This window comes from Equus asinus, chromosome 17 (assembly GCF_041296235.1).
Source record: "Equus asinus isolate D_3611 breed Donkey chromosome 17, EquAss-T2T_v2, whole genome shotgun sequence".
NCBI lineage: Eukaryota > Metazoa > Chordata > Mammalia > Perissodactyla > Equidae > Equus > Equus asinus.
Genome location: NC_091806.1, coordinates 170,823 through 198,542, shown reverse-complemented (window position 1 = coordinate 198,542; position 27,720 = coordinate 170,823). Strand labels below are relative to the sequence as shown.

The following is a 27,720-nucleotide window of genomic DNA, read 5'->3' as shown; positions in this document are numbered from 1 at the left end:
AAAAATGTTTTAAAATATTATATGTAATATAATCTCATTTTATAAAAACCTTACATATGTGTGCTTATACTATATGCATACATAAATGTGTGTGTGTGTTCTGTTTATAAAACCATGACCCACGTGGCTCAGTCTGAGAGGATCTATGTCAACAAAGTAAGTTTAAAATGCTCTACTCTTTTACTCATATTTTCATATACATGAAGGCTATTATATCATGTCCAGTAATAGTTTTAAAATTCCCTTAATTCCTCCCCCATTCACATGCCGTAGCCACTTCTGCACCTCTCTCCAAAATCCCAGTAAGACGTCCTGCCGCCACACTCCCTCCCGCACTTCCTGTTCTCCATCACCAGAGCCAGAGCATCTGTGGGGCGATGGGGGGTCCTCCTCAGAAGGGGATGAGGGAGACGCTGCCATATGCCAAGCCAGCATTCTCTCTGGTAGCCTGGGGTGGAGGTGGGCGAGGGTGGGAGCAGGGGCAGAGCATTGGCTGTGCTCCAGCATTTGTGGCCTTCGTCCTATTCCATCTGCATAGGGAACGTCTGGCGGGACATGTGAGGTCACAGTGTTGGCAGTGGTGACTTCTGGTGGTGGGATGAGAGTGGGTTGTAATTTTTTTCCTTTTGCTTATCTGTTGTTTTCTAATTTCCTACCATGAACAGATATTCCCTGATTAATTTTTTAGAATTTTTATTGAAGTATATCTTCATTAATTTATAAAAATAGTTAAAAAAAAATAGTTCCCCAGTGCTTCTCAGGAGCATGAGATTGAAGGAACAAGTATGGTAAACTCCAAGTCAGAGAGATTTAGCAGTACCTTCCCTGTCCCAGCTACGGCCCTGCCGTGGCACCCAGGCCAGCCATCAGCCAACTCTGGGAGGCTCGTCTTTGCTCCTGTCTCTCCCTTTTGGTCAAATAAAAGCGAAAGACATTTTCAGAAACATGCAAGTTAGGGAGAAGGACTTGGGGCAAGTTAAGCCAGTAGACATTGTATACCTTGTCTGGAAAATAGGTACAACCATATGGCCTTCGGGGATGGTGAGATAACACATGGAAAACCCAGCACAGGGCTGGCATGTCACAGGTCCTCAAGCAGACCTGAGCACCTGCTGGTGAAGTTCTTTCACTTAATAGACAATTACTGGTTTCAGCTTTGGGCTGGGCCCTGGATTGCAGGCTGTGGATATAATGATAAGACGCTGACCCAGCTCTAAAGGAGCTCCCTGTCTGTGGGAGAAGGCAAATAACAATAGTGAAGGCAGCTAACATCTATTAAATGTTTTGTGCTAGACATTCTTCTGAGCACTTTGTATTTACATATGGATACTTTTCATCCCTATGGCGATCTCTGAGGTAGATTATCTCAATAACTAGTTTATAGTCTGTCCTCCTGGTCACAGATGTCTGTTCATCCCTCTGTCAGAGCCCATATCTGTGCTCTGGTAATAGATCTGTGTGTATATGTACAGGGGGAAGAGCTTGGGTGCTGGAATCAGATTGTCTGGGTTCAAAACCCAGCTCCGCCAATAATGGGCAACATATTTGATCTCTCAGTGCCTCAGTTTCTTTGTCTGTAAAATAAGGATAATCATAGTTGTTACCTCGTAGGTTATTGTAAGGAAAAGAGTGAATGTATCTAAAGCACTTAGAACAGTGTGTGGCAGGTGAGAGAGTAACCAATGCTGCCGTTGTGCTTTGTCTCCTCCCACAGACTGGGAGCTCCTTGAGGGCTGGGTCACTATCTTATTAATTGTTGTATTCACAACTCGCAACCCAGGGCCTGCCACAGGGTTGAAGTCCATAATATCTGTTAAGTAAAAGAACCAATGTATCACTGCTCATGTGTTTTAAGGTGGAGAGGGCGGGGGGATTCCCTTCATGAGTAGACATCAGGTTCCCCCAAGAATGATGGTGGTGGAGGAATCTGGGCCCTCCTAGAGCAGACAGAGTTCAAGAAACAGTAAACGTGAGAACCAGAAGGGACTTCCCAGACCATAGTTCAACTGTCCCATTTTACGGATGGGGAGCCCGAGTCTCAGGGAGTTAATGTGACTTAGTCATGCAGCTCATTAGCATTGGAGGAGATTTTTAGGGATTGTGGGCCCTTTGTCTTAACCTCAAATTCCACCGCATGGGCAATTAGACGAACTTTTGTATTTTCATTCAATTTCACTAAGTTTTATTGAGTGCCAGGTGCCTTGTACTAAGCTCATGAGAGACAGAGGTGAGATGGGCTGAGGGAGCATCCAGACTTGGGCAAGAGAGACATTAAATAAGCAAATACAAGTGTGAGGAGGGGGCCCAGGGAAGAATGAGAGTTTGTCGCGTTTCCATCTGTAGATGTTGAGAGACTGAAAAGCCGAGTGAGAACGGTGGGAGAACAGGAGTTCTTTAGAAGGAGGCCTGAGCAAGCCCGTGGAGGTCAGCCTTGGGTTAGGACTCTGGGCCTCCCGGGGAAAGGGAGCCGCTCTCTCCCATGCAGCATGCACACCCGGGGGAAGCAGGGCTTGTGCCTGCTGGGGCGTCATCGGGCGGATGCAGTGGGAGCCTAGAGAACGAGTCTCCACCCTCCTGGTGCAGACAGCACCTCCCCACCAACCTTCCTGAGAGCTCCCCAACCCGCCCAGCCCTGCCCCAGGCCTCCTGGCCCAGTGGGAGAGTGGGATGTTGTTTTAAGAAGTGTAGTTTTGCTCTGCTTGAGGCACAATTATGAATTCACATAATAACAGATCTCCCAGTATGATGGAAATGCATAGCGTGGCTCACGGGTGGGAAAAATCATAGCGGGTGCAGTGCCGATAATCTTCCACCTGGGAGTAGCTTTGCTTTAAGCATCCATTACTTAGGGAGCCTGGGGATGTAGGGAGGGAGGGCCGTGTGTGGGTAGGAACCAGCAATGACGAGGAAATGTCAGAGGCAATGTGGTGCAGCAGGACATGCAAGGAACAGGAGCTGGGGGAGCAAGGCTCTGCCACTGCCCCTCTGGGTGACTTTGGGTAAGTCATTCCCTCTGCCTCCACCTCCTCACCTATAAAATAGAGCTTGAATCAGATTGTCCCCTGAAGTCCCCTCAGGCTTTGCAGTTCTGTTCAGGATGTTCTATGCATTGTGAAGAAAACGTCTTTCAAAAGTTGCATTCACTACCCTAGAGAGCCACCTCAAGCCTTTCCCTAAAGAACCCCAATGCGCAAGAGCCCCGGGGCATCCCCCAGCCCAGGGTTTGGGGGTGTGCACCCAGGCATGAAATGTCTTTGAGGTCTTTTTTTATTACCGCAGAGGTAATTTTGCATTCTACTCCATAATCTATCCTTGCTGGCGTTAACATAAAAATAGTATTCTAGACTGCTTACTGCCACTGTTTGCTGATTAATCTAGTGAAGGTTGAGAGAGAACCTCGTCTTCTGGTCTTTACCATAGCCAAGCCCTAACTCCGGGTGATAAAGCTATAGGAAATGTCTACTTTCTTTCTTGTGCTTTCTGTATTTTTGATTTTCTCTCTAATGTACATGTACCAATTTAATACTAAAGAAAAGTAAATAAAATTTTAAAATATGAAAAATAACAAAGTTCTGACTTTTGTGAATAGGTTTTAAGGAGGGAAGGGCTTCCCTTCATGAGTGAGTTCCCTGATGATGCTTTCTGGCTGTGCTCCATCTTAGATTCCCAGTGTTTTAGGCAGCGTAATTATGTGAGAAATCCATGTGGTTGAATGAGCACAAGTAATAACAATGAGGATGATGATAGTGACAGCAGCTACTGCTGTTGCGTTTTCACCATGTGCTATTGTTTGGAACTCTTTAGATGTATCCACTTATTTAATCCTTATAAAGCCTTTGGAGGCAGGTCTTATTATCCTCATTTTACAGATGAGGAAACCGGACCATCGAAAAGTTAAGTAACTTTCCTGGTTGAAACCTCTTTTCTGCCCTGTCCTTTTTCTTTCCGGCTGTTGCTGCAGCATGTGCCCTGGGCAGCAGCACCTTCACTGTGTCACAGTCCCTAAGACTTCTCTGCTTCTGTTCCACGGGACACCTGTGGGAGGCCCTTCTGCCCTCTGGCACCTGCACAGACCTCAGAGTGCAAGGACAGTCTCTGGAGCAGCCCTTGACTCACGAGGGACGAGGGCTGGGGGATAAAACTTCATTACACGATCCTAAAGCACATTCTACCATAGTTCCCTGGAGGGTCCCCAGCGGGATCAAGCCTCACTGGCCCACAGCAGTCTCTAATTTAGTACCCCTCCTTTGATTGGCTTTTCTTCCTTCCCCAATTTACTTATCCTCAGCCCCCACTCCTGTTCCCTGGAATTATTTTCCAAAATAAATGATCTGTATATAAACATATGTCTCAGGCTCTACTTTTGGGGGGAACCTACGCTAAGACTTTGCCCAAGGTCACACAGCTGTTCAGTTGTGGAGCCCAGACAGGAGAATATTCACTCTGGGTAAACTAATAACAAGCACTGGGAACCAGACTATCAACGCGTCAGTCTTTCTAAATGGGCATGTGGGCGTGCTGGAGGGTGCACGCACGCTCAGACAGGTCCGGGACTGGGATAAGTACACCAAATGTTAACAGATTTTTGGATTTCTTTTTCCTGTTCCTTATTTGTATTTTCTAATTGTTCTAAAGTGACAGTGTGTTACTTACGTAATGGATGGAGAACATGGTGGCAAACTGATCTTTGCCAGTGTATTCTCATAGATTCGTGAGTTCTTTCAGCAGACGATGGTAGCCACGGACACACTTGAAGTGGATGCGGATTACCTGCTCTCCCACAGCCTCACTATCAGGTTATCACAAAAGCAAGTCTCATGGCAGCGTCTTCCACACGTGCAGACTTATTAAGGAAGCGTTCATTAGCAGGCACACGTAAGACAGTCCATGCAGCCTGCTCTGGAAGCTCTCTACCTGCTTAGGTACTGCAGCCACTCCCTGAATGAAAGGTTCACAGGAGGAAGGCAGGAGAACATTCTACATTAGTGGGTCTCAACCTCGAGCTGGCATCAGAATCTCCTGGAGGGCTTGTTAAAGGACAGACTGCTGGGCCCTTCCCTGAGCTTCTAATTCAGTGTGCAGCACACTCAGATCAGTGATGCAGAGGCAGAATTTTGTTACTCTCTCTGATGACGGGCATGAGACAACCAGCAATTCCCAGTGGTGGACACGGGACCATCGAGAGTCAGTCTGCAGTCTGGAGTGTAGACGGCAGGGTGTGCTAAATTCTTTTACCTAAAAGGCAGAAAGGTGGAGAATGTCTCTAAGAGGTTTCAGAGAATACCACTAATGTCGTCCATGAAGAGCCATTTCTCATGATCATTACGCCCTTTAGCAAAGCCCCCGCATTGCTTAAGCTGCAGAGAACTGAGGTGTGCATGGAGAGCTGGAAGGTGGCCTTCCTCCTGTAATGCTAGCTGACTAGCCCGTTGCGTGAAATCCTGGATAGGGCCCCTAGGATATAACATAATGAGCACATACATCGAACATCACCCATCCAAGCTGAACAATTTAGAGTCAATTGCAGACAATATTAATGGGAAGGAAAGTTAATTAACAAATCAATGGGCATTTGTTTGATCCCACAGACGGAGCCTGAAATCATAGAGGAAACCAACATCGACAGAGTTAATGAGCCCCGGGGCTACGCCAGGTCGAGGCAGATGAAAGGCCACTCGGAGACCTCCACACTCAGCTCCCAGCCCTCCATCGACGAGGTCAGGCAGCAGATGCACATGCTGCTGGAGGAGGCCTTCAGCCTGGCGTCCGCGGGCCACGCGGGCCAGAGCCGGCACCAGGACGTCTACGGCTCCGCGCAGCACCCGCCCTACTCGGAGGTGGTGACCAGCGCTCCAGGGACCATGACGCGGCCCAGGGCGGGGGTGCAGTGGGTGCCAACCTATCGCCCAGAAATGTACCAGTACAGTCTGCCCCGGCCGGTAAGTCAGACACGCCGCCACTGGCCATCCTTGGTCAGCCTGTCCGGGGCATCCCGCAGGGTCTCAGAGCGGGGCTTCCAGTGATGAGCCTCCTTGCGGTTTGGAGACAAACTTTGCTGGGCTCTCATGGCATCTTCCACCCATGATCCGAGGCCTAAGCCTCTCAGTCCTCTGGGCCCAGGCGCACCGGAAGCCCTTACGTCCAACCACAACACATTTCAGAGTGAAGCTCCTTTCCCACTGTGCCTCCTGTGAAGGGCTGACCTCATTCTTCATGCACTGGTGGTTTCCCACCCACCATTTTAATGTCAAAACTCATCACAGAGCCGTATGTTGGGGAGTGTCTCCTGGTGGTTCAGAGCAGAGGCTCCGGAGCGGGTGGCTGGACTTGAAATCTCAGCCCTACTGCTCACTGGCCTTGTAATGGGGACATTACTACAATTCTCTGCAGGTAAAATAAAGAAAAATAGCCTACTTCCTAGGTCGTTGTGAAGATTAAACAGGTAGATATGAGTGAGGTACAAGAAGAGTGCCACGCACACGGTCCACGCCACGGGAGCATCAGTTGTGACCGTTTCATTAGTGGCGATTGCACCTCAGTATCTGAGAAGGCACCCAGTGACTGAAAGCTTCCATGATTTAAACAACAATTTTAATTAGTTTGCATTTCGTTCATCACTGTAGCATCTATATATATCTTATTGAAAAGGTGGACCTAGTTTTATAAGCCATAGGCCATAATAGACAATGCTTTGTGCATGTACAGATCCCACCGTTGCAGTGGTCCATGCCGTCTCCCCATGGTGCTATGTAATTATGTAATTAAAGCCGACGTTTCTTGTCTCACTGTTGTTGGTACTGATCCAGGTGTCAGGTGTATGTTAGCTTACTTATTTAGCCCTCGCTGCAAGCCTCTGAGAGGGTACATATTTTATCCCTACTTTATAGATAAGGAAACTGGGGTTACACAGCTTGTTCAAGTCACACAGCCAGGAAGGGGCAGAGCTGGGGCCGCAGGCCAGGCAGCCTGGCGCCTGAGCCCGTGCTCTTAACCAGCATGCCGTTTGGCCTTGTGCTTTGGTACATTGCCTCTCCATTGTATTATTCCCTTCATTTGCAGTAGACTATTTGGGACACCTCGGGGCTTGTCAAGCCTTGTGATAACTTCATACCGCCGCCCCCCAAAGTCCATGTGACACAGGCACTTAATGAATTGCTGTTATGCTGCATAACTGCATAGTGTGCACACTATTGTGAATTTCCTTACTGTTCTCCTTTGCTCCAGATCCCCCGTCCATGTCATTGGGATGGCTCCCCTTGACATTGCTCCTGGTCCGCTCAGCCTCTCTCTGTCGGTACCCTCTCTTTCAGTGTCAGTCTGTAGCCTAACCTTTCCCTGTGGATTAAGCTTTAGCTGGAGATATGGAAGTTTATTTCACATTGAACCTCTGGTGCAGGGGCAGCTGTGCTTAGGTGGGGTCATCAGCACAGCAAGGCTGTGTCCATAGGTTGGCAGGTACAGAATTTACATTTTGTGCATTCACTCCACAGTGGTCAGACCCCGGGAGTCTGACGCATGCCGATTAAGCTCACAACGGTGCTTTATTCTTATGAACACTAGCTTACAACCCTGCAGTGAGAAGCCAGATGGTCACCTGGGCCAGAGCACTTACATTTGCTGGTCATCATGGTCTTTCATTAAGTAGAAGTAAATTTGGGGAAAGTAAGACGTTATCAGAAGGAAGTCATCTTTCTCCGTCTGTGACACACAAACCCAGAGAGTGTGGTCAATAAAGGAAATAGGGTGAACACGGGAAATCGTTTTTGCATCCTATTTTCTGAGATATGGATGGAATGCAATGCAAAATTCTTAATATAATTTTTAAGCTAAAATAGGAAACTTTGGGGCTATGCCCAGATCTCAGGAAGATGAGTTTGCCTCTGCCATCAGGGTACCAATTTAATAGGCAATTAGTAGAAATCTGTCACCTTAAAATACTTTCCCATGACACTCATGTTATAGTTTCCACAATTACGCTTTTCTATTAATTGCCCATTAAATTGATACCCACTTTATGGGGGAAGAAGGGATTTTCTCTCTGAGCTTGAGACGACACCCTAGTCTCACTACACTCATCAGCACCTCTCAAGTGTCTGTCCCTGGGAAAAGCTGCCTGGATCCATTCTACGTTGATTCACACCAACTCAGTTTCACAGGCTCGTCCTTCCTGATCTTGTGCATTGGCCACAGCCCTGGATTTCCCCTCAGCCCACAGTTCAGTGGTGCTCAGCCACTAAGTGACCTCAGCCACTGACTATAAGTCTGAGTCTTAGAATCTTCAGCCATAAAGTGGTTGCGATAACAGGGCTGCTGTGAGGAAGAAATGAGAATCCATGTAAAATCCTCAGCACCTGTCTGGCACCTCGCGGCTCCAGTCCCTGGTAGCTGACGTTCGTCAGAGGGCTTCATCTGGTGCCCAGCACATCGAATTAGTCGATAGATGGTAGTCATTACTATAAAAAATTCTCCTTCTCATTGAAAGGAAGTGAGACTCATTTCATTTTCCCCCACTGGTTCTGTCCCTTTCCCTGACAGTTCTGAGCATCTTCTCTTCCTCCTGCTCTGTTACATTCTTTTAAGAGCATGCTCCAGAGCCCAGAGAAACTTCACTTCTTTCAAGACGATCCTCCAGAACAAACAGACCCCTCTGTATAGAGGCTAGATTCTGGGAATCTGTGAAGGGATCTGGGTTTCACAGAGAAAAACCTAAACAACCAGGATGAGTCTTCCAAGGACAGGCAAGAAGATGCCACAACCAATCCATTATGCCTCAATTTAACAAAGCCATCGAAAACTTTCATTTGGGACATATAAAAATTTAGATGGTATGTTTGTTGTAATTCAGGGTTGGCAATTGTACCAGGAAGGGCAAAAACATCAACATTATATACTTTAAAAATGAGGCCACAGGGGCTGGCCCAGTCATGTAGTGGTTAAGTTCACACACTGCTTTGGCGGCCCGGGGTTCACAGGTTCAGATCCCAGGCATGGACTACACGCTTCTCATCAGGCCACGCTGTGGCAGCATCCTATGTACAAAATAGAGGAAGACTGCTATAGATGTTAGCTCAGGGCCAATCTTCCTCACTGAAAATAAATAAATAAATAAATAAATAAATGAGGCCAGCAACAAATGGAGGACTTGAGAAATAATACAACAGAGAGATGGGCATCAAACCAGAAGAATATCAAAGGCAGTTCTTTTGTTACAAAGGTTTCCTTTTGCCAACAACACGTGGGCCATATTTTTATGAAAGGAGAAAATAGGTAACGATGCGCAGTAGAAATTATGATTCTTAACCTAAGTTCTTGCCAACCCCCCTTGTGCTATTATAATGTGGAAATCAACAGAAAAAGTGGCAGTTTAGAGTGATAACTATGATTACTTTTCGGCTTCAGAAAGGAAGCACGTCGCGCTCTGCCATGGGGCAGCTGAATGCACTCGGCCAGGCTGCTGGCGTCCATATGACAGGACAGGGGCCGCCGGCAGCCTGGGATTTCTGCAGCGCAATTCAGGAGACTCTTGATCCTATTTTACCCCTTGAATCTGTGAAGATATTGGACTCAACACCGAATGACCCGTCCAGTTTTGCTAGCAGCTGTAGTAGGTCTGTGTCAGGTGGAATGAAAACATCCTACAGCTTTCCTGTTGGTGTCAGAGTCGGGGATTCCGAGGAAGGGGGCAGAGGGAAAGCATCTCCCCACTAGAGGCTTTACGTGTGGAGCTGACAGTAATAGTAATAACAGCAACAGCAGCTGCCATCTAGCGAGCTCCCACTGTGTCCCAGACGCCAAGCTCAGTGCTACGTGGACATTCTTTCTTCTAATCCACCAACCATGCTGTGGGGTCAGTGTTACTATCTCCTTGTACTCAGTGAGGAAACCGACGCCTGGAGAAGGAAAGAAGCTTGCCCAAGGTTACACAGCCGGGCAGGGCGGGACTGAGGTTGGACCCGAGAGCTGTCAGCTTCCAAGCCACGGGCTTTCCTGCCCGGCCAGCTGAGCCGTGGGCATGTCCTCCAGGCTCTGATGAGAGCTCCAATCTCCCAACCTCAGGTGTGGCCTCATAAGGAAGCTTGCCTAGTCTGCAGGGATTTCGTCCATTCCTCTCACTGCCCTTTGTAAGGGAGACTATTAGGACGAAATTAAGAATTTTACCGTCTCTTTTCCTCCTCTCCTCTCAAAAACAAAACAAAACAAAAAGTCCCCTCCCTAAACCTTTGTTAATGATGAGATATGCAGACATAGCGGGTATGAGTTTGCATCCACCGCAATGCTTAGGTTCAAGAAATGTTACATTTCTTGTGTTTCTCCAAATACATTAGAATCTGCTCTGAGCTCCCATCTGGCCAGGTGGGTGGGAAATTCAATTATTATTGGGCTCCCTCTGCCTCTGGTTGCACAAAAGTCATCGGCAGTTTGGCGAAGCTGGAACACCAGAAGGTCTGCCCCAGGCACTGTGGGTGAGGATGAGCCAGCTCTCAGGAGTCCTTGAAGGTAGGTCACTCTTTCATACCTGGGCCAGCCTGGGCGTGGGGATCTTCACCTCTGGACTGCCTGAGAAATCGGCTTTGAAAACCAACTGAGTACCCAACATCTGGCAAATGCATACCCCTCTAAGCTTAGACAAATCATTCAAATGAGTAAAAACTAGTTTATACAAGAAGGCTGCATGGGAAGGGAGAGAGGGAAGGAGGAGAGGAAGTCTAGAGAATACTTATCCCAAGCTCAGGTGTGCAAGACACATAATCTTCTCCATGAACCAAAAGTTCAGTCTTGGTCAGTTCAGGGTGTCCCTCCCTATCCCTGGGTTAAGCTTCTTTTGGGGGTGGGGGCTACATGCCTGGTGAAAAGCATGGGGAGGGGCTGGAGACAAGCTTCAGTGCTGGTCCCAGTTTGTCCTCATCTAAAGACTCTGGCTGGCATCCCCAAGCAGCCCTTGTTTCCATCTGGTCTCCACGTGTTAGTCCAGGTAGAGCACAGCTGTGTCCTTGTCCTCCCGCATACAAGCCCTCTCCAGACCCCTCCCCCTTCCCAGGCTTGACGTGCTCATTCTCTCCCTGTCTCTGTCTGTCTGTCTGTCTCTCTCTCTCTCTGTCTCTCCTCTCTGTCTCCCTCTCCCTTTGTCTCTCTCTCATGCAGACACACACACACACCCCTGGCCCTCTGTCCTCTCTAGCAGCTTCCTCATATTTATCCCCCTCCCCGGCCCCCTAGAGTGAAGCAGGACCCAGAGGCCCGTCTCAGACCATCAGTGGGCCATCTTCAGTGGCTGTGGCCTTCCTTTCCTGGGGCAGGAAGGTGGGGTGCCTCCACTGCTTGGGGTGGGGGAAGGCCCTGGATTTAAGGAACTGTGCTGGGGGAAAGCCTTGGTTACTACAAGGACTATATCAAAATATTACCTGTCTGAGAAGGAAGGGAATGTCACTTATGGAGCATCTGTGTTGTATGCCAGCCATTACACTGGCACACAAAATGATTCTTTCACACAGACTTTGAGTGGGGGTATGATACTGTTCCTTTCATCACCTGAGAAAGCAGGCACAGAGAAGATAAGTTGCTTGAGGTCAAGCAGCTGGTAAGGATCAAAGCCAGGATTCAAATTCAGTTTTGTCTGACTCCAAACCCATGCCCTCTGGGCCACACCACACTTAGCTCAGAGTCGCGAGACAGTGTCCCTAACTAGCTGTGTGATTCTGGACAAGTCAGTTTATCTCTCTGGGCTCAGTACCCCCCTCTCTTAAGGTAAGGGGTATGGTCTCAGTGTCTCCTGCTCTCTTTCCAGCTTGAAGCTTCTATGATTCCCGAGGCCCCAGAAGCCTCCAGTATTGCTCTGTCAACAGTAGCTCTTGGTGACCTGACAGATCAAGATAAGCACTGGGTTTTCAACACGGGATTAGTTTTCAATTACCAAGCAACTGTTTTTAGCTAAATAAGAACTGTTTTCAACTAAATAAGAGCTATCCTTCTGGAAGATTCTACTTCCTTCCCTGGGATGCAAAGTTATTTATAGCTACATGTGGCCTTGAGTGGACGCGTGTTCTGACTGGAGCAGCATTCTCAGGAATGTCAGCAGGAATGGAAACATGGGCGCCCCCACTCTGACCTAGGGCTGACTTGCTGGCCCTGCACAGGGCCTTCAATGAGCGTGGAAGAATTGTCCTGCCAATTCTCCTTCCTCCCCCAAGGCAAAGCCTGAGACCCCCGACCTGCTCCTTCAGCCTCAGGCTGCCCCCTTTGACCTATTGCCTCTGTGGTGCTACCTTTGAAGTTGGTCTTGACCAGATTCCTCCTCCTTGAAGGATGCACATGCACAAGGAGGGACCAGCACACAGTGGGTCTCACTTGGGCCCATTCTCCACTGGGATTGGTAGAGAGGATGGCCCTGACCCACCCCCCTCACCCCTACCCAGGGACACCAGGACTGGAACTTTGAAAAAACTCTGGCCACCTTCTTTCCTTCTGCTTTACAACCCAACTTCTGAGCCCAGAGTGTCCTCCTCTAGTCACACCCTGGCTCTTTCCACCTCAGAGATCTGAGACCTGCTTACAGAGACTGCCTTCAGTTCTTAGTCTCTGAACTCTTTCCTAGCCAGAGGGCAGGGATCCCAAAAGATGGTGTCCTTGGGCCCCAAGCTGGACAGCTCGCAGCCACTATCCTGGAACTGGGTACTTGGAACCAGGCAACTGTTTTGAGCAATGGCTTCCAGTGGGATCCCAGTCACAAAGCAGCCAGCAGAAACCCAGGTTCCAAATACAAGAGAAAGGAGCCAGAAGGCGAAACCAGGAGGACTTTGAACCATGAGGAACCTGCACAGGGGAGGAAGGAAGACACTGTGTGTGGTTCCCTCAGCCCTCGAACACAGGGCACAAGCTGCCTTTTTGCTTTGTCTATAGCCCCTGTGGCTGCCCCAGGGCCCTGAGGCTATAGCCCAAAAGGAGCTCATCTCCTGTGCAGTCTTGTTTTGTACCTGGAAAAATCTTCCAAAGAAAGGAATTGGTTTGATACTTGTCCAGAGTTCAGAACTTTTAATCAACTCTTTTGGTGAACTGCTACAGCGCAGACACAGGCATAGAAAGCTTTGTCTTAGCTAGAAAACTGTGCTCACCACAGAATAAGCCTTCCAGGAACCAGGGATAAAATAGGTTGTCTGTCTCCTCTACTGAGTGCCGTGAGAGGCCGGAAGAGAGAAGAAGGGCTATGAACCCTTTCTCTATTTTGGGAAAGGCATGTCCTTACTTGTTGGTTTATTGATGATAATGGAATGCAAAGCTGGAAGGACATCCAGGACAATGATTTTCAAATTCTCTGCAAAACCTTACGGTTCAGGGATGTTCCCAGGGTGTCATCATGTAGGTAAGCAAGGGAGGGCTGCCCTCCCGCCCAGCTTCAACCAGAGAAGCTCTGCTTTAATCTGGTCATGTATTTGGGTTACGTCAAAATTGTTTCATGGCTAGAGAAATGTTTGTTTGGAAGCCAGTGTGCTACTCCAATGCCTTATTTCACAAGGAAAACAGAAAACAAAAAAATGAGGTGCAGAGACTGAATGACATGTCCACAGAGAATGAATGGCTGAATCAAGATGAGAGCCTGGGGTCTCCTGGCTCCTGGTTCACTCAGCATTCATTCAGCAAATGGTCAGTTAGCACTGCTGGGTGTAAAGCATTTTGCTTGGTAAGGTAGGAGTACCAGGACGAGATGGTTGCTGAACCCCAAGGAGCTCAGGGTCTACTGGAGCTTAAGATTTGGCTCCCCAAATACTCCCTTAGCATCCGTAGTCTACTGATGCTCAAAGGGGAAATGCAGAATGGTAGTGCTGCTTTTCGTATTGATGTAGTTGGTACCTCTAGATCTGGGCAAATGATTTCTTTCATTCTTGTTCTGGAAAGTTAGTATTGCTGGTATACTTGTAGGCTGATAGTTATTTTCTCTGAGCACTTCACATTCTGTGATCTTCCAGGTGCTATTGAGAAGTCATCTGCCAGTCTAATTGCCATCCCTTTGCAAGTGCCTTTTCTCTCTGGCTGCTGTTAAGATCTTCTCTTTGGCTTTGATATTTTATCATTTCGTACAAGGTGTCTAGGCTTCTCTTTATTTTACTTATTCTGCTTGGAATATATTGTACTTCCTAAAACAATTAATTTATTGATTTTATCAATTCTGGAAAATTCTTAGTCGTTCCTTCTTAGTAATTTCTTCAGTTCCATTTTCTAGTTTTTAATAAACTCTCTCTTCATCTGTGACAAATCTGTTACTTAATTCACCTATGTTGAGTGTTCTGTTTCAGTAATTCCATTTCATTTCTAAAAGTCCTGTTTGTTCTTTTTCAAATCTACCAGATCATTCCTGATAGTATCTCTGTCTGGTCAATTTTTTTTAAAAAACATTTATTCTGTTGTTATGTTCTGCTTTGTATCTGGAAATTTCAAACTCTCAAGTCCCTAAAGGTCTAAATCTGTTGTTTGTTTTTTCTGACTTTCATGCATGTTTTCTGGTCTTTGATTATGAGCTCCTGGTTGCTTCATCTTAGTCTGTGCTGATCGCGAGAGCCTACTTTAGAGATATTCCCCCCAAAGAGGACCCACAGTCACTTCCGCCTGAGCGCTACCAGCCTCCTCCTGCCTGGAGGACCACTGTCAGCCCCTTCCAGGCTGGCAGTGAGTGAGTCTCGGGTTCACCTGCCTCGCCTTGCCCCATCCCAGGCTTGATCTCTTGATTGATGGCCAATATGGCATTTGTCTTCCAGGCAACCCCACCCCCTTTGCTTACTCCTCATTAGTTCCACCTCTGGTTTCAGCTCATGGTTTTATTTAGTTTGCTGAGGTGTGTGGGGTGGGGGTGGGGTGGTGGGGTGGGGCTTGTGGGGGGGTTTTGAGATTTCCCTTACATCTTGCAATTCCCCCAGTGCATGAAAAGGTATGCTTCATCCAGGATCTAGTTATGTAGTGGGTTAGCCCTTACAAGTGTGTGGTCTGCCAGATGCAGGAGGGAGAAACCTCATTCTGTTTAAAGGATCCTATTTATGGAATCCCTCTACTGCTGCTTTTTATCCTGTTGCCTTTGGGTTTAAAGTCCTGTCATCTTGTTCCTCGAGAGATCGGTAGGCCATGATACCTAAAGAAAAAGATGAATGAGAAGCACAAGTTAAACTTTGCCTTCCCAGAGAGCATGTATAGATTTTTTCTAGCTAAAGAAGGCTCTGGCCTGGCTCTCTGGTCCTGTCTCTGACCGTTTTCCTCTTATCCCCTCATGTGTTGGTTAAAGTCTTCACTTTTGTAACAGTTCCAATGTGTTATCTTTGAATAGATTGCAAGATACTTACACGTATACTGAATTGCCAGGTCTTCTTAGCACCCCTCTGAGCAAGGCATCCTTGCCCCATTTCAGAAGAGGACACTGAGGCCCAGAGAGGTCACCTGACTTGCTTAGGGACAGAAAGTCTATTCATCAGCAAAGCAGGCCCTCCGCCCATAACTCCTGACTTCAGATCCACTGCTTTCCCCCACCAGACCTGCTTTCCATGAAATGCAACCAATAATTCATTCATTCATTCCTCTCATATTTATCGATCATCTGTGACATACCAGGCGCTGTTCCAGGCCTGAGGAGGACGTAGCTGACAACCAAGCCCCTGCCTCATTGCAGTCTAGCAGGTGGCAGATAATAAGCAGGCATTGATATAATAAAATACCAAAGTAACAATTGCCATGATGAAAAATAGCGCAGGATATGGAGACAGATAACATGGGGCTCTAGGGAATCTGGGGCTGGATGGATGAAGTAAAGGAGGGAGCCCTGGGGACATCTCAGGGGAAAGCGTCCCAGGGAAAGGAACAGTTTGTCCGAAGGCCGGAGGCAGGAGAGAGCTTGGTGTGCCTAACAACAGTTGAAGGACTGTGGCTGCAGTGGCCAAGCAGAGGGGCCAGTGATGGGAGATGAGAGAGCAGACGCAGCTGGGAACATGTTAGGAAGATCGAAGGGCCAAGTTTGAAGGGGGAAGGAAAGTCTGACTCTCGGAAGTTTGCTTCCTTTTCGTTAGGAAGAGCCTGTGTGTTGATCAACTCTGAGTTTTAACCCATCTCCCCCCCCCCCCCCCCATTTGCTTGTCTCTTTCACAGGCCTACAGGTTTTCCCAGCTTCCTGAAATGGTCGTGGGCTCTCCCCCTCCTCCTGTACCTCCCCGGACTGGCCCTGTCGCGGTTGCTTCTCTCAGGCGGTAACACATTCCTTTCTTTGCCTTGTTTGGGATATTTTGGAAGGATTTGGTCCAGTGTACCCTGATCTGACAGACTTCCTTCGTGCCCCACCCCACAGGCTGCATCACCTGGACAGACAACCATGTGCCTGGGGCACCCCGAGTACCATGAAGGAGGTGGGGGCCTCAGAGAGTTGACCAACTTTCTTGTCATTTTAAATAGAAAGCCCTGTAGAACTCACAGTTGAAGAGACCCAAGGTGGACTTCCCCATCTACTGAGAGCCCTGTATCCTGACCATGAACATCTAAAAGTCACTCCAGCTCGGGCCACTGCAATGACTACCTCAAGTCTGGGTGCCTCCTGCCGTGTGGGTGCACCCAGAAGTCCCTTTGCTATAACAGGGTGGTGTCCGAGAGGCCAGGGAGTAGTGTGTCTGGGCACCCACCCCAACTCTTGACTTCCAAGATGGGGAGGCTGAAAGCACGTGAATCAGATATGCCAAGTGTGAGCAAATGCTCAGCATTCTCTTTGCTCTGCAATGATACCAAAAGCACACATTTTAAATAAAGATACACAAGAAACACAAAAGCCGTGAGCACTGGGAGAGTTGGCGTGTCCCGGCTGGGAGAAACAGCTGTGCCCGCTGCCCCAGCCCTCCTACCCCAGCCTCCCCACAACATTTGGGTCACAACCTGTCTGTAGACCACAGGTCTAGACTTTCTGAAAATGGTGAAGAAAGATGAGTTGCCCTCAGAAACGACCCTGCCCTCATTTCCAGCGGTCAGAATGCCAAGCTACTATAGACACCACCTCTTGACCTCAGGCCAACTCAGGGTGGATGGGAAGCAGCAGACCAGGGTTCCATCCAACCTGCCAGAAACCTGCTGTGTAACTCCAGGCAAGCTGGCTCCCCTGTCTGGTCCCTGTTTCCTTATCTGTAAAATGAGGGCAGTGGCCTAAACGGTCTCAAAGGCTGTGGGATTCCTCAAAGGGGGCTGAGTGTATAGGGCAGAACCCAGAAGGTTCCCTGGGAAGAGTTTTCTGGCTGAGTAGCAGATGCCTGGAAGAGCATGTGGGGAGCCAGGGGAAGCCAGAGCTGTGGGAGGGAGAAGGCGGGAGGAGGAGGTAGGATGGAGAAAGGAAGGGAGACCCCCCCCCCAACTCCTGAGCATCCAGCACCCCCCGTGTATGGTCAGATCCTCACACCCTCTGTGTTTACCCGCCCTGGGGAGGGGCAGGGGCTTCTCAGTTGCTCTAATGGGTCTGGATGGGAGGAACGTCACATTAGCCGTTTGCCGCAGATTGGCTAAAGGCCAGCATCTATTTCACTTCTTCTCTCAACTGTCAGTCCCCTCCCATGTCCTTCTGCACCATCTGTCATCCTTGCCAAGTATCAGGAGGTCACTGGCCTCCATCTAAACCCAGAGCATTAGACCTTTGAGATGGGGTCATCCTCCCATTTCATTTTACAGATGAGGAAACTGAGGCTCAGAGAGGGGAAGGGGCTAGAACACACACCTCTGCCTCCCCATCTGGGCCCCTTGCTGTGGCTCTATTCTACTTTTACTGTGACAGCCCCTCTTCTGCTCAGAGGGGTGGCCCTGTGGGCTGGCAGCCTGCCACCTGCTGTGGCTGCTTTAGTTTTCCTCCATTTTAATTTTAGGAGGGCCTGAGGTCCCTCTGTGACAGGGAAGAGACACTGGCCAGTACCCTTTATAACAGGGGAGAGGCTGGTGCCACCCAGCACAGGCTGCCCCCTTCTTATGTGGCCTTCTGAGCACTAAGTGGAAACATGATGGTTAAATGGGCTGGATTTTCTGCTTACCTTGAGACCAAAAAAAGAAAAATTGTGTCTCTCATTCATAATGCCCAGAAAGTGCTGGGGCCCTGCTCTTGCTCTCTGCCAATAGCAGCAGGGACCATGGTCCCCAGCCCTCGCGGGGTCACCAGTCCTGGTGTCAGCAGGGGGAGCGACCACGCTCCAGACAGAGCTTTCTCGTTGGCTGATCATGATGTCATCACCTCCCAGGTCAACCACCCCCAGCTCACACCCAGCGATAATTACTTGGCTTATTTCTATGTGGAAATTAAGTGTTATACTCCCCAGGGACGCAAGAGCCACCCTCAGAGGAGCACTGACCTTGAATATCTTAAAGTGGTTCCAGCTTGTCCACCATGGTGGCCGGCTGCTACAAGTTGGGCACGTGGCCCCTTTGTTATCTGGGGTGAATGCAGGCCTGAGGACCCCTCCACCCTCGGGGGGCTTGGAGGCCATGCGTCCCCAGGTGGCGCGTGCGGGGACCTGGTCCCTGATGCAACCCTGTGCCCTGCGCAGGTCCACCTCGGACGTGGGCAGCAAGACCAGGATGGCCGAGGCCGTGGGGGCCGAGCCCGCCCAGCTGCATGACAGCGCCGCCTTCACGCAGGTGTCCCGAGGCCCCGTGTCCGTGGCCCAGCTGGACCAGTCGGCTTTAAATTACTCAGGTGGGCCAAAGGGGACAGCTAGAGGGAGCCGCGGGGATGGGCCCAGCCCTGCACCCCAAATCCACACTCTACCTCACCTCCACCCTATGCAGTCAGAGCCGCTGCATTTGCGGGTCCCCCTTGACCTCAAGAGCCCTGCTAGAAAAGCTACTGCTTTATTTCTTATAAAGATCTGAAATCTGGCAAAATATTAAGATATATTACAGTCGAGGTATATGTTGACATTTTGCAAGACTTCAGGGTTTTTTTAAGTTACAAATACCTTTAAAGCATTACAGATACAGCTGTCCATCCCCATCGCATTCCCCTTCTCCCCAGAGGTAATCACGGTCCTCGAGTCGTGCCTATTAACTTTTTGCTACACATGTATGTATATACAACAGTATATATTAATGCTTTATGTGTTTTAAATTTACATAAGTGATGTCAAGCTATACATTTCCTTCTGCACTTTATTTTCTTGACTCAGCGTTTTCAAGACTTCTGCAGGTTGCTCCATGCAGAGATCTAGTTCACGCCTTTAAACTGCCGCACGGTTTTCTATTCTACTATAAGCCACAGTTTATCCTTTCCCCTGGTGAGGGAGGTATTGGTAGTTTGCAATTTTTTGCTATTTTACAAGCAATACTGAAGCGAACATTGAGGTGTGTACATGCCCTAATTGGTTTTTTAGTTTATTCAAACCATACCTTTTCGGCTTAAACTGCAAGCACCCATGTGTCAACACTTATTAAAGCCCTCACTGTGTCCCACCTCACAGGAGTTCCACAGTGGATCCACTCCTTTTGGCTCCTTTTCTTGGCTTTTTGAAAATACTCATCCTCCTGGGAGGGAAACACCTGAACACAGGGTCTCCTTTCCTCTTGCCAGAGGCCAGGGGTGTTGGAATGGGGATGAGAGACTTCGAGAGGGCTGAGTGAGGGGAGTTGAGTTACCACTTCTCTGGAAAGCTAGGTCTGAGTCACAGCACATGTTGCCTTGTTACTGACTGGGCAGGTGAGCAGGGCCTGGGCTGCAGGTGGACGTGGCTGCCTCCCCCTCCCCCTCCCCCAGTGCTGGCTTCCCACCCCTCACCCCCCAGCCCTTGTGCAGATGTCGGCCGTGGGCAGGGCGCTGTCCTAATCTCACCTATCCACCTCCATGCCAGGTAATACGGTGCCGGCAGTGTTCGCCATCCCGGCTGCCAACAGACCTGGCTTCACCGGCTACTTCATCCCGACTCCTCCTCCGTCCTACAGGAGCCAGGCCTGGATGTCCTATGCAGGGGAGAGTGAGCTGCCAAGCCAGTGGGCCGATTCGGTGAGACCCTGCTGACTCCCTCACCACTCCACCTGCTTGACGAGTTTCAGGGAGGCCAGCACTGAGAGTGCTGTGATCTCAGCCCCTGCAACTTCAGGAGCCATGTGGCAAGGCCGGGTGTCCTTTGACAGAGGAGCCTGAGACCTCTCTTCTAGTCCAGGTTCTACCTCCTCCTAGCAGGCTGACCTTAACCAAATACATTTTTATAATAACTACTACCATCTTTTGAGTGTTTCTATGTACCAGACACCATGTTGAATGTTTTATTTATGTCATCTTATTCAGTCTTCACAACATCCTGTCGGGTGGGTGTTGTTCCCGGGATGCACCCCTTCTCAGATGAGGAGAAGGAAGCCTCGGCCGGTGACATGGCTTGTCTAAAGCCACACTGCTTTAGCAAGGCACTAAGCCCAGAATTCAAACCTGCGTCTGGATGGCTCCAAAGCCTTTACTAAATTTGGAGTGTTTTTTGGCTTTAAAATTCTGTAAACATTTTAGATGAAATACCAGAAAACGAAGTCTTCACCCCCCAAACTGGATGACCTCACAGGTGGATCCTGAGGCTTTCTGCCTGACTTCTACCCGACCACTGCCTTGCGTTGGCCCCTGGTTTCTTCCTTCATTACAAGTAGGAGTATATGGCACAGTGGACCTGGCTCAGCCTGGACCAAAGAGGGCAGCAACTCAGTGGACCCAGATGTTCACACCCAAACCTGCCTCTGAGTCACCGGTTAAGGGCTGCTAAGTGAAAAAACCACGCAAACGAGAATAGCACAGTGAAGGCTCCGGAGTGGGCTGCCCTGCTCTTGATATGAGATTGTCCATCGTGGATAAGAAAGGCAGGCTGAGACAGGGGGCCTGGTACTGTCTGCCGTGTTAGGGTTTGGTCTTAGCATTTGGAACACATCCTAGATTTAGGAAACATGTTGACACCCAAGACCTGGATCATCTTTCTTTCTGTCCAAACCCCTGGGGTCCATACTTTCTATTCCTACAAGTTCAACTCAACCTTAGCTTTTGTGTCTATTCTTATTGCAGTGCTGTCACATCTAAGCAACACCATCAGGGGTAAAACTATCCTACATGTATTAATTTTGCTGATGATCACAGCTTACCCCTTTAATTTCCAAAATATTTGAAAATATATGCCATCTTGCCTTAAAAAAATTGTGGAATTGGGGCCAGCCCCATGGCCTGGTGGTTAAGTTTGACACGCTTGGCTTCGGCAGCCCAGGTTTGGATCCCAGGTGTGAACCTACACCACTTGTCGGCAGCCATGCTGTGGTGGCATCCCACATACAAAATAGAGGAAGATTGGCACAGATGTTAGCTCAGGGCAAATCTTCCTCAGCAAAAAAATAAGTAAAATTCTGGAGTCAGTTATATCCTTCTCCTCTCCTTCTTTAAAAGAGGAACATAATTTAATTTGTCCTTAACACATAATTCAGTATCATCGTTATGGCTCGCTATGCTAACGTGACACTTGTGAGATGGGTCCTGACATTGTGTCGGAGTATTGCACCTACCTCAAACGTCTCCAAACTACTATAGCGTTTGGAGTTATTACAAGGCTCAGTGTGGTTTTTCTTTCCCTGAGCTTGCTCCCAGCAGGCACTTTATATTGCTGTTAGTGTCCCCACTTCCAGAGATATACTCACCCTAAATATGCTTTTCCTGATATGCTGTCATCTGCACATGAGGTGGTCTGACATCCTCAGAGTTGTTTGCCGAGCTGGAACAGGTCAGCCCCGGAGTGCAGCAGCGGGCCCTGCCATCGGTCTGCTGTCTTCGTGTGGCCTCTTGGTGCCTGGGGGCTGTCCACGGCCGCTGTGTGCCCTTTGCTGTGCTCAGCCATCTAGACGGCTGAAATCACTGGTGTGAGCTGATCAGGGCAGGGCTCATTTGACTCCTTAATTCCACTCAAGTCTAAACACAACGTGTACTTTTCAGAAAGTGGATGATAGTTAACTTGTGCTAATGAGGCAGGAAACCTGCAGCTGTGTGGGCTCACCCTCTGGGTGCAGAGCCCCCTGGGTATTCTGAGGAGTCAGCAGAGGTATTTCCCCAAACCCTGGCTCTTGTCCTCAAGACACTTACAGACGAGAGCTTAGCCAGGCTTATGGCAACATCCAGATGCCGTTGGGTTCGTATTGCCTTAAATATGAAGGAGAAGGAACCCAGCAAATCAACAGCTCACCTTCCCGACAGGATGCCTCTGTCATTCTGGGCTTGTCCTCTCAGTGTGAGGGCAAGCTAGTTTCCTATTGGTTGTTTTGAAGAGGAAGGTGATTGCTGCAGCCTCCATCAGGCAGAGATATTGCGCACCCTCCGCACCCGTGTGAGGAGGAGGAGCCCCAGCTCCTTTGGGTGTCTGACCTTCCTGATCCCGGGTATTCAGATGTAAGCAGCTGGCTTGGATAAATCACCTGGGACTGGGTTGACAGAGAGGTGACATCCGTGGTGCTGGATGGAGCCGGTTGGAGGGGCTTCCAGGCCCAGCAGGAAAGTGTGCTGTGGTCTGTAGGTGATGCCTGCCATGGGCACTGGCTGGGGAGGGAGTGCTGTTTACCAGCCCTGGATTTTAGCTGGCAAGATGTGATGGCTCCAGCCTGCGTCCCCCGTAGGGAGGGGGAGCTTCTCGTCTTCTCTGCATATTGCCCTGCAGCCTCTCCAGGGGAGCCGCGTGTCCCTGGCCTGTCCCAGCACCAGCACCAAGATGCTGGAGGCCGCAGAGCTGGGGGGTCTCCGAGCTGGACACAGACTCTCAGCTCCAGCTGAGCTTGAAATGCTGGGAAAGCAGACGTGGTCGCTTCCCTCACAAACAGATGGCACTGGCTCGTCAGCCTTCGACAATTTCAGACCGTGCTCTTCAGAGCCCTGGGCTCTGAGAGGCTCCCTACTGTGTGCCGTGTGCAGTTCTGGGCACTGCTGCACGGCACTAGGCGAGTGACACCCAGTTCTGCCATCAGGAACTCGATGGCCTGAGACAGGCGATGACATCCGAGTGGTGGCTGTTACGCTGGGGAAGATGCACAGAGGCCCTCACAGGGGGCCCTGCTGAGACAGGGCTGGGGAGCGTCTCCCGGCAGAAGGGAAGTTTGAGCTGAGACCTGACCTGCAAGTCCTACGTCCCGGCCTTGGCTCTCTGTTACCCCAATCACCTGGGTATTCCCAGCGCTTGAGGCCCAAGGACTCGGACAGTCCAGCTGTGGTTTTCCTCTACGATGAGGTGAAATATGCCAGCCCTCGTGGGCAGGGACCCACCATGAGCACCTGTCTGCCAGTTGGTCTTTCTTCACCAGGTCTTGTGGGGAAATAAAGCCCAGACTTGGGACGTCCATCTCATTCCTTCCTCCCTCTCACGGGTCCTCGCCAGCTCTCACCTGGCCTCTTGCAGCATCCTCAGAAGCCATCTCCTCGCGCCCTCCTGAGGGCTCACCTCCAGAGCCTCCTTTCTAGAATACAGACCTCCCTCTCTCTGCCTGGCGCCCCTCGGGGCTGTGTCTCAGAAACCTGTCCCCTCCGGAGGGGTTGTTGGAACATCTGGCGGGGAGAGGTTTGGGCTGCTTGCTTCCTACACATTCGCCCATACAAAGTTTCTGCATCATCACCCAGGCCCATCCCACTGCACCCTTACCAGGCCCAGGGGAGCACCTCGTAGGGAATGGGATCATGCTCCAGTCCTCAGAAGTGTGCCATGGAAAACCTAACTCTGAAGCCTGGCATTCAGCAGCTTTCTGATCTGGCCCTGCCTGTCTGTCTTTCCTGAGCTTCTCCCACACCCCACATACCCTCTCTAGTAGGAGCCAACTCACCCAGCCTCCCAGGGTGCACCATCCTCTAGGCACCCCATGACCTTGCGTTTGCTTCCCTCCCTCCGCCCGCCTGGAACACCCTCCCACCTGGTCTCCCTGGCCACAGCCTTCCAGACCCAGTGAAGCTGCTTGTCCCCCAAAGCCACCCAACTGCCCTCCCCGCCACCCGCCTGCCCCGTTCGCTGCAGCACCCTGTGCTTATCCTGTGTGCTCCAGGGCACTCATCCCGCAGCGCGCCTGCCCGCATTCTGGGAGAGAGAGGCCTTTGTGGACGACCCAGGACAGCATCCCCACATGTGGTGCTGTTTCTCTGGGAAAGTCAACCCCGAATCCCAAATCAGTGACCTGTCTTTAGTGCTAGAAGTGTCCGTGTATTTAAGCATAGAACTGTGCATCTTACACTTTTAAAGAAAAGAGAAGAATTTTTCGAGAAACCAAGATTGTATTCCAGATGGAAAATGTTCTAGTGCAGCGGCTGACTCCCAGCCCTTGGAGACAGCTGCTTGAAGTGTGTCTCAGCGGCTTGTTACCTGTGTCACCTGAGACTGTGGCACTCTTTGCTTCAGTTCCCTCTTCTGTGAGATAAGAATAATAATACATAGCTCCTAGGCTGTTGCTTGGAGAGTGAAATATGATCACATGTGGGAAGCCGTCAGCCCAGGGCTCATTCAGGGTCAGCGATCATGTCAACAGTCAACCCCTGAGTCCCCTGAGGGCAACAGAGAACAACACTGTTCGCTAAGCTGTGCTTACGTTCGAAAGCTGGCCGGGTGGGTTCAGATGTGGACTCAGGGATGTTCCAACTGTTGGCAGCAAGGTTTGAAACCCCATTTAATCACCCAACTAGCATATCCAGGGACTGTATCTGCACTGTATGGTACGTGGCCTCCATTTTCTTCTGAATCTCTTTCCTTGTCCTCAGTGCCTTCCTGCTTCCAGTATCAAGTGTGTCCGGTGGCTTGAGCCTCTTCCTAACCCCGTTCTCTTCTCCTCCGACCTCCCCTGCAGGTCCCCCTCCCAGGGTACATTGAGGCCTACCCCCGCTCACGGTATCAGCAGAACTCGCCCTCCAGGCTGCCCCGCCAGTACAGCCAGCCGACCGGCCTGCACCCCAGCCTGGAGCAGGCCCCGACGCCCTCAGCGGCCGCCTCACAGCAGAGCCTGGCAGAGAATGACCCGTCCGAGACGCCACTCACCAACATCTCCACGGCGGCCCTCGTGAAGGCCATCCGGGAAGAAGTGGCCAAGTTGGCCAAGAAACAGACAGACATGTTTGAGTTCCAGGTCTGACGCCTTCGCCCTGAGGGAATTCCACACTCTGAGGAAGCCATCTGCGGGTTTCTCAAGCCTAATGTGTCAGGACTTGAGACACAGACAATGTATGAGTCTGTCTCACCCTCAGTTTCTGAAAAGGTGAACAGTAGGGCTTCTGGGAAACAGGAAAGATCTTGAATGACATGCCTCTTGGCTTGTTCAACTGATTGCAGGTCAAGAAGTCGCTGCATGGGACCATCCGTTTGATATTCTGTTGTGTTAAATGTTTGAACTGTGGGCGTGTTTCCCTATGGAGCCTTAGTCACGAGAGGCTGTCTCATCTGAAGACTCCTGTCCACTGCCACATTTTAATAAAACACCAGGATGGGGAGCACAGAGTTCTGTCTGCGGTGACCTCTGCACGTTAACTGTTTGTGTGTTGAGGGCAGTGCAAGCGTGCGATGGAGCTGCAGCCTGGACTCGCCCTTCTCCAGCTCTGACTGCAACTGTTAAAACCACCTCCAGTCTGCAAGGGAGGCACCGACTCCAGCCAAGAAACTTGAGTCCTTTTCTTTTAAAAGTTCATATTCAAAGTCAAATGAATTGGATGAAAGTCAATACTGGCAGTGCCCGCACTTATAAATAGTCCTAACTCTTTTTTCTTTCATTAATTAAACAAAGGCCCGGAAAGAGACAAGATGAGAGGGAATGGTGGGCTCGTGTTGGCAGGTTTGGAAGGCGCTGTAGAGTACCCTCCAACTGAAAGAGGATCAGCGCGCAGTGCTTTTAGGACCCTACAAAAGACAAACAGGTATTTGTGGAGGTTTTTCTTTGCCCTGCAATGGAGGTGGCCTGAAAACGAAGCTTCTCTCTTTGGGGGGATAATAGATGCATCGACGTTTACAAGAAAATCTGTCTCTTCAACAATGATGTCCAGCTTGTGCTGCTGAGTGATACAAAAGGAGATGGTAATTGATGCCTCTTGGAAGCAGGCATGGTGGATCCACAGCCTCCCCAGGCTGAGGCCTCTGTTTATAGAAGCTTCTGAATGTAGAAAATCTATTGATTTATGTTTAAATGTAAATAACATTTTAAAATGTGTATGGAGTTCGCCGGTCCCCTCCCTCCCCACTCCCCGTAGTTAATGGACACAGAGAACGTTTGCTGAAATGACACAGCTGCTGACCTTGTGACCGTGGTGTTGCCCATCACCATGGTGGGCGTGGCGTGGGGGTGGACATGGCCTCAAAACCCTGAGGCCCCAGCCGCGAACTGTCAATGCAAAAGCAAAACAGCTGCTGCCTTCCGGTAGCCCCAGGGGAGGGGACACTCTGGTTCCTCCCCAGCTTTGGGAGCTGTGCGCAGTGTTGGGGGCTTGAGTGGTGTCTGTTGGAGAGCAAGGTCCTGTGCTGCCTTCACCCATGATCTGTCTGGCTTCAGCTGCCTCCATTTCCTCTGAGCCCATCTTTCCATTCTCCTCCTGAGTTTCTTTGGTCTTTACTGAGAGAAGAAGGTAGAAATTTAAAGCCTGAGCGAAGAGTAGGAATGGAAGTGATTAGAATGGGAGATGCAAACTGTCAAAGCACAGACTTTTCCAAGAAGCTGTTTTTATTTCCCAGTGGCAAACAGCCCTTTCAGGAATGTTCCAGAGATGATGTGTCATGGAGTCCCCAAACTGGTCTCTTGTTTGGATGATATTAGGTAGTATCCTTTTGGTATGCTGGTTGATCTTTCATAGTGTTAGTTTTTTGTTACTTAAGAAAAAAATCAGCTATAAATAAAAAGTATTTTTGTAATTTCCATGTGTATATATGGTATATTTCTACCAATGGCCAGTTGTCATAGTCCAAAACCTAGATCAGCTTGCAAAACACTGTGGACAGTGCAAGATTTTATTGACAGATTAACACAATGCCTAAGTCTATCCAAATAGGTATGCACTTGAATGAACAAAGAGCCAAAGAAACTCAGCCTTTCCATGCAAATGATATGAGTCCGATAAAGTCAGCTACATTGTCCCGCCTTATCAGTACTATTAATCTTCATCAGTGCAATGATCTCAACCCAGTAGTTTGTCTGCTTGGTAAACGCCTGGAAATACTTTACGTGAAAATGAAGTTTCAAGACCTTAGTGTAATTAAAATATATGTGCTTCAAAGACAATGTCTGAGCTTGGATGTTTCAGTGACTTAGAGAGAATGAGCCTACAGGAGGCAGTGGTACAGCTCCAGCTTGCTAAGAAGATGGAGAAACAAATCAGATACTCCTTTAAACCAGACACCACAGGTTTAAGGAGAGTATCTGGGAAGAGAACCTTAAGCTGAAAAGAAATCAATCTGTTCATGTTTTCCCACCAATGGGGAGATAGCCACCATGGTTTGATTTTTCTGTGAATAAGATGTGGTCTTTTCTCTGAAAGAGCCTCCTGAGCTTATGGAGGTGGCAGATACCCGGACAGCTGACTCTGAGAAAAGGCAGAGGGTCCAAGGAGCCTCATGGAAGGGAAAGTAGAGTTCCATGAAATCCCAGAGGTTCTGCATCCTCACGACCCTCCAGACAGCTGAAGAAGCCACAAAGGACCTTGGCAACCTTGGAGAATGGAGTGAAAGTTCAGAGAAGTGGAGTGACCTGCCCAAGGATCATGCTCCAGCAGGTGTCACCATGCTGCCT

General features: G+C 49.5%; 1 protein-coding gene across 2 annotated transcripts in view; it reads left to right on the top strand.

The window, feature by feature from the left end:
* Positions 1 to 27,306, top strand: part of KIAA1549L (KIAA1549 like) — a 267,475-nt gene extending 240,169 nt beyond the window's left edge. For both annotated transcript variants that reach the window (XM_044750163.2, XM_044750162.2), the window contains exons 17-21: positions 5,589 to 5,939; positions 16,120 to 16,217; positions 18,534 to 18,682; positions 19,830 to 19,981; positions 24,805 to 27,306. In XM_044750163.2, the coding sequence (XP_044606098.2) occupies positions 5,589 to 5,939; positions 16,120 to 16,217; positions 18,534 to 18,682; positions 19,830 to 19,981; positions 24,805 to 25,086 (1,032 nt within the window). In that variant the 3' untranslated portion in view covers positions 25,087 to 27,306. The remainder of the gene's footprint in view (positions 1 to 5,588; positions 5,940 to 16,119; positions 16,218 to 18,533; positions 18,683 to 19,829; positions 19,982 to 24,804) is intronic.
* Positions 27,307 to 27,720: the final 414 nt, after the last annotated feature.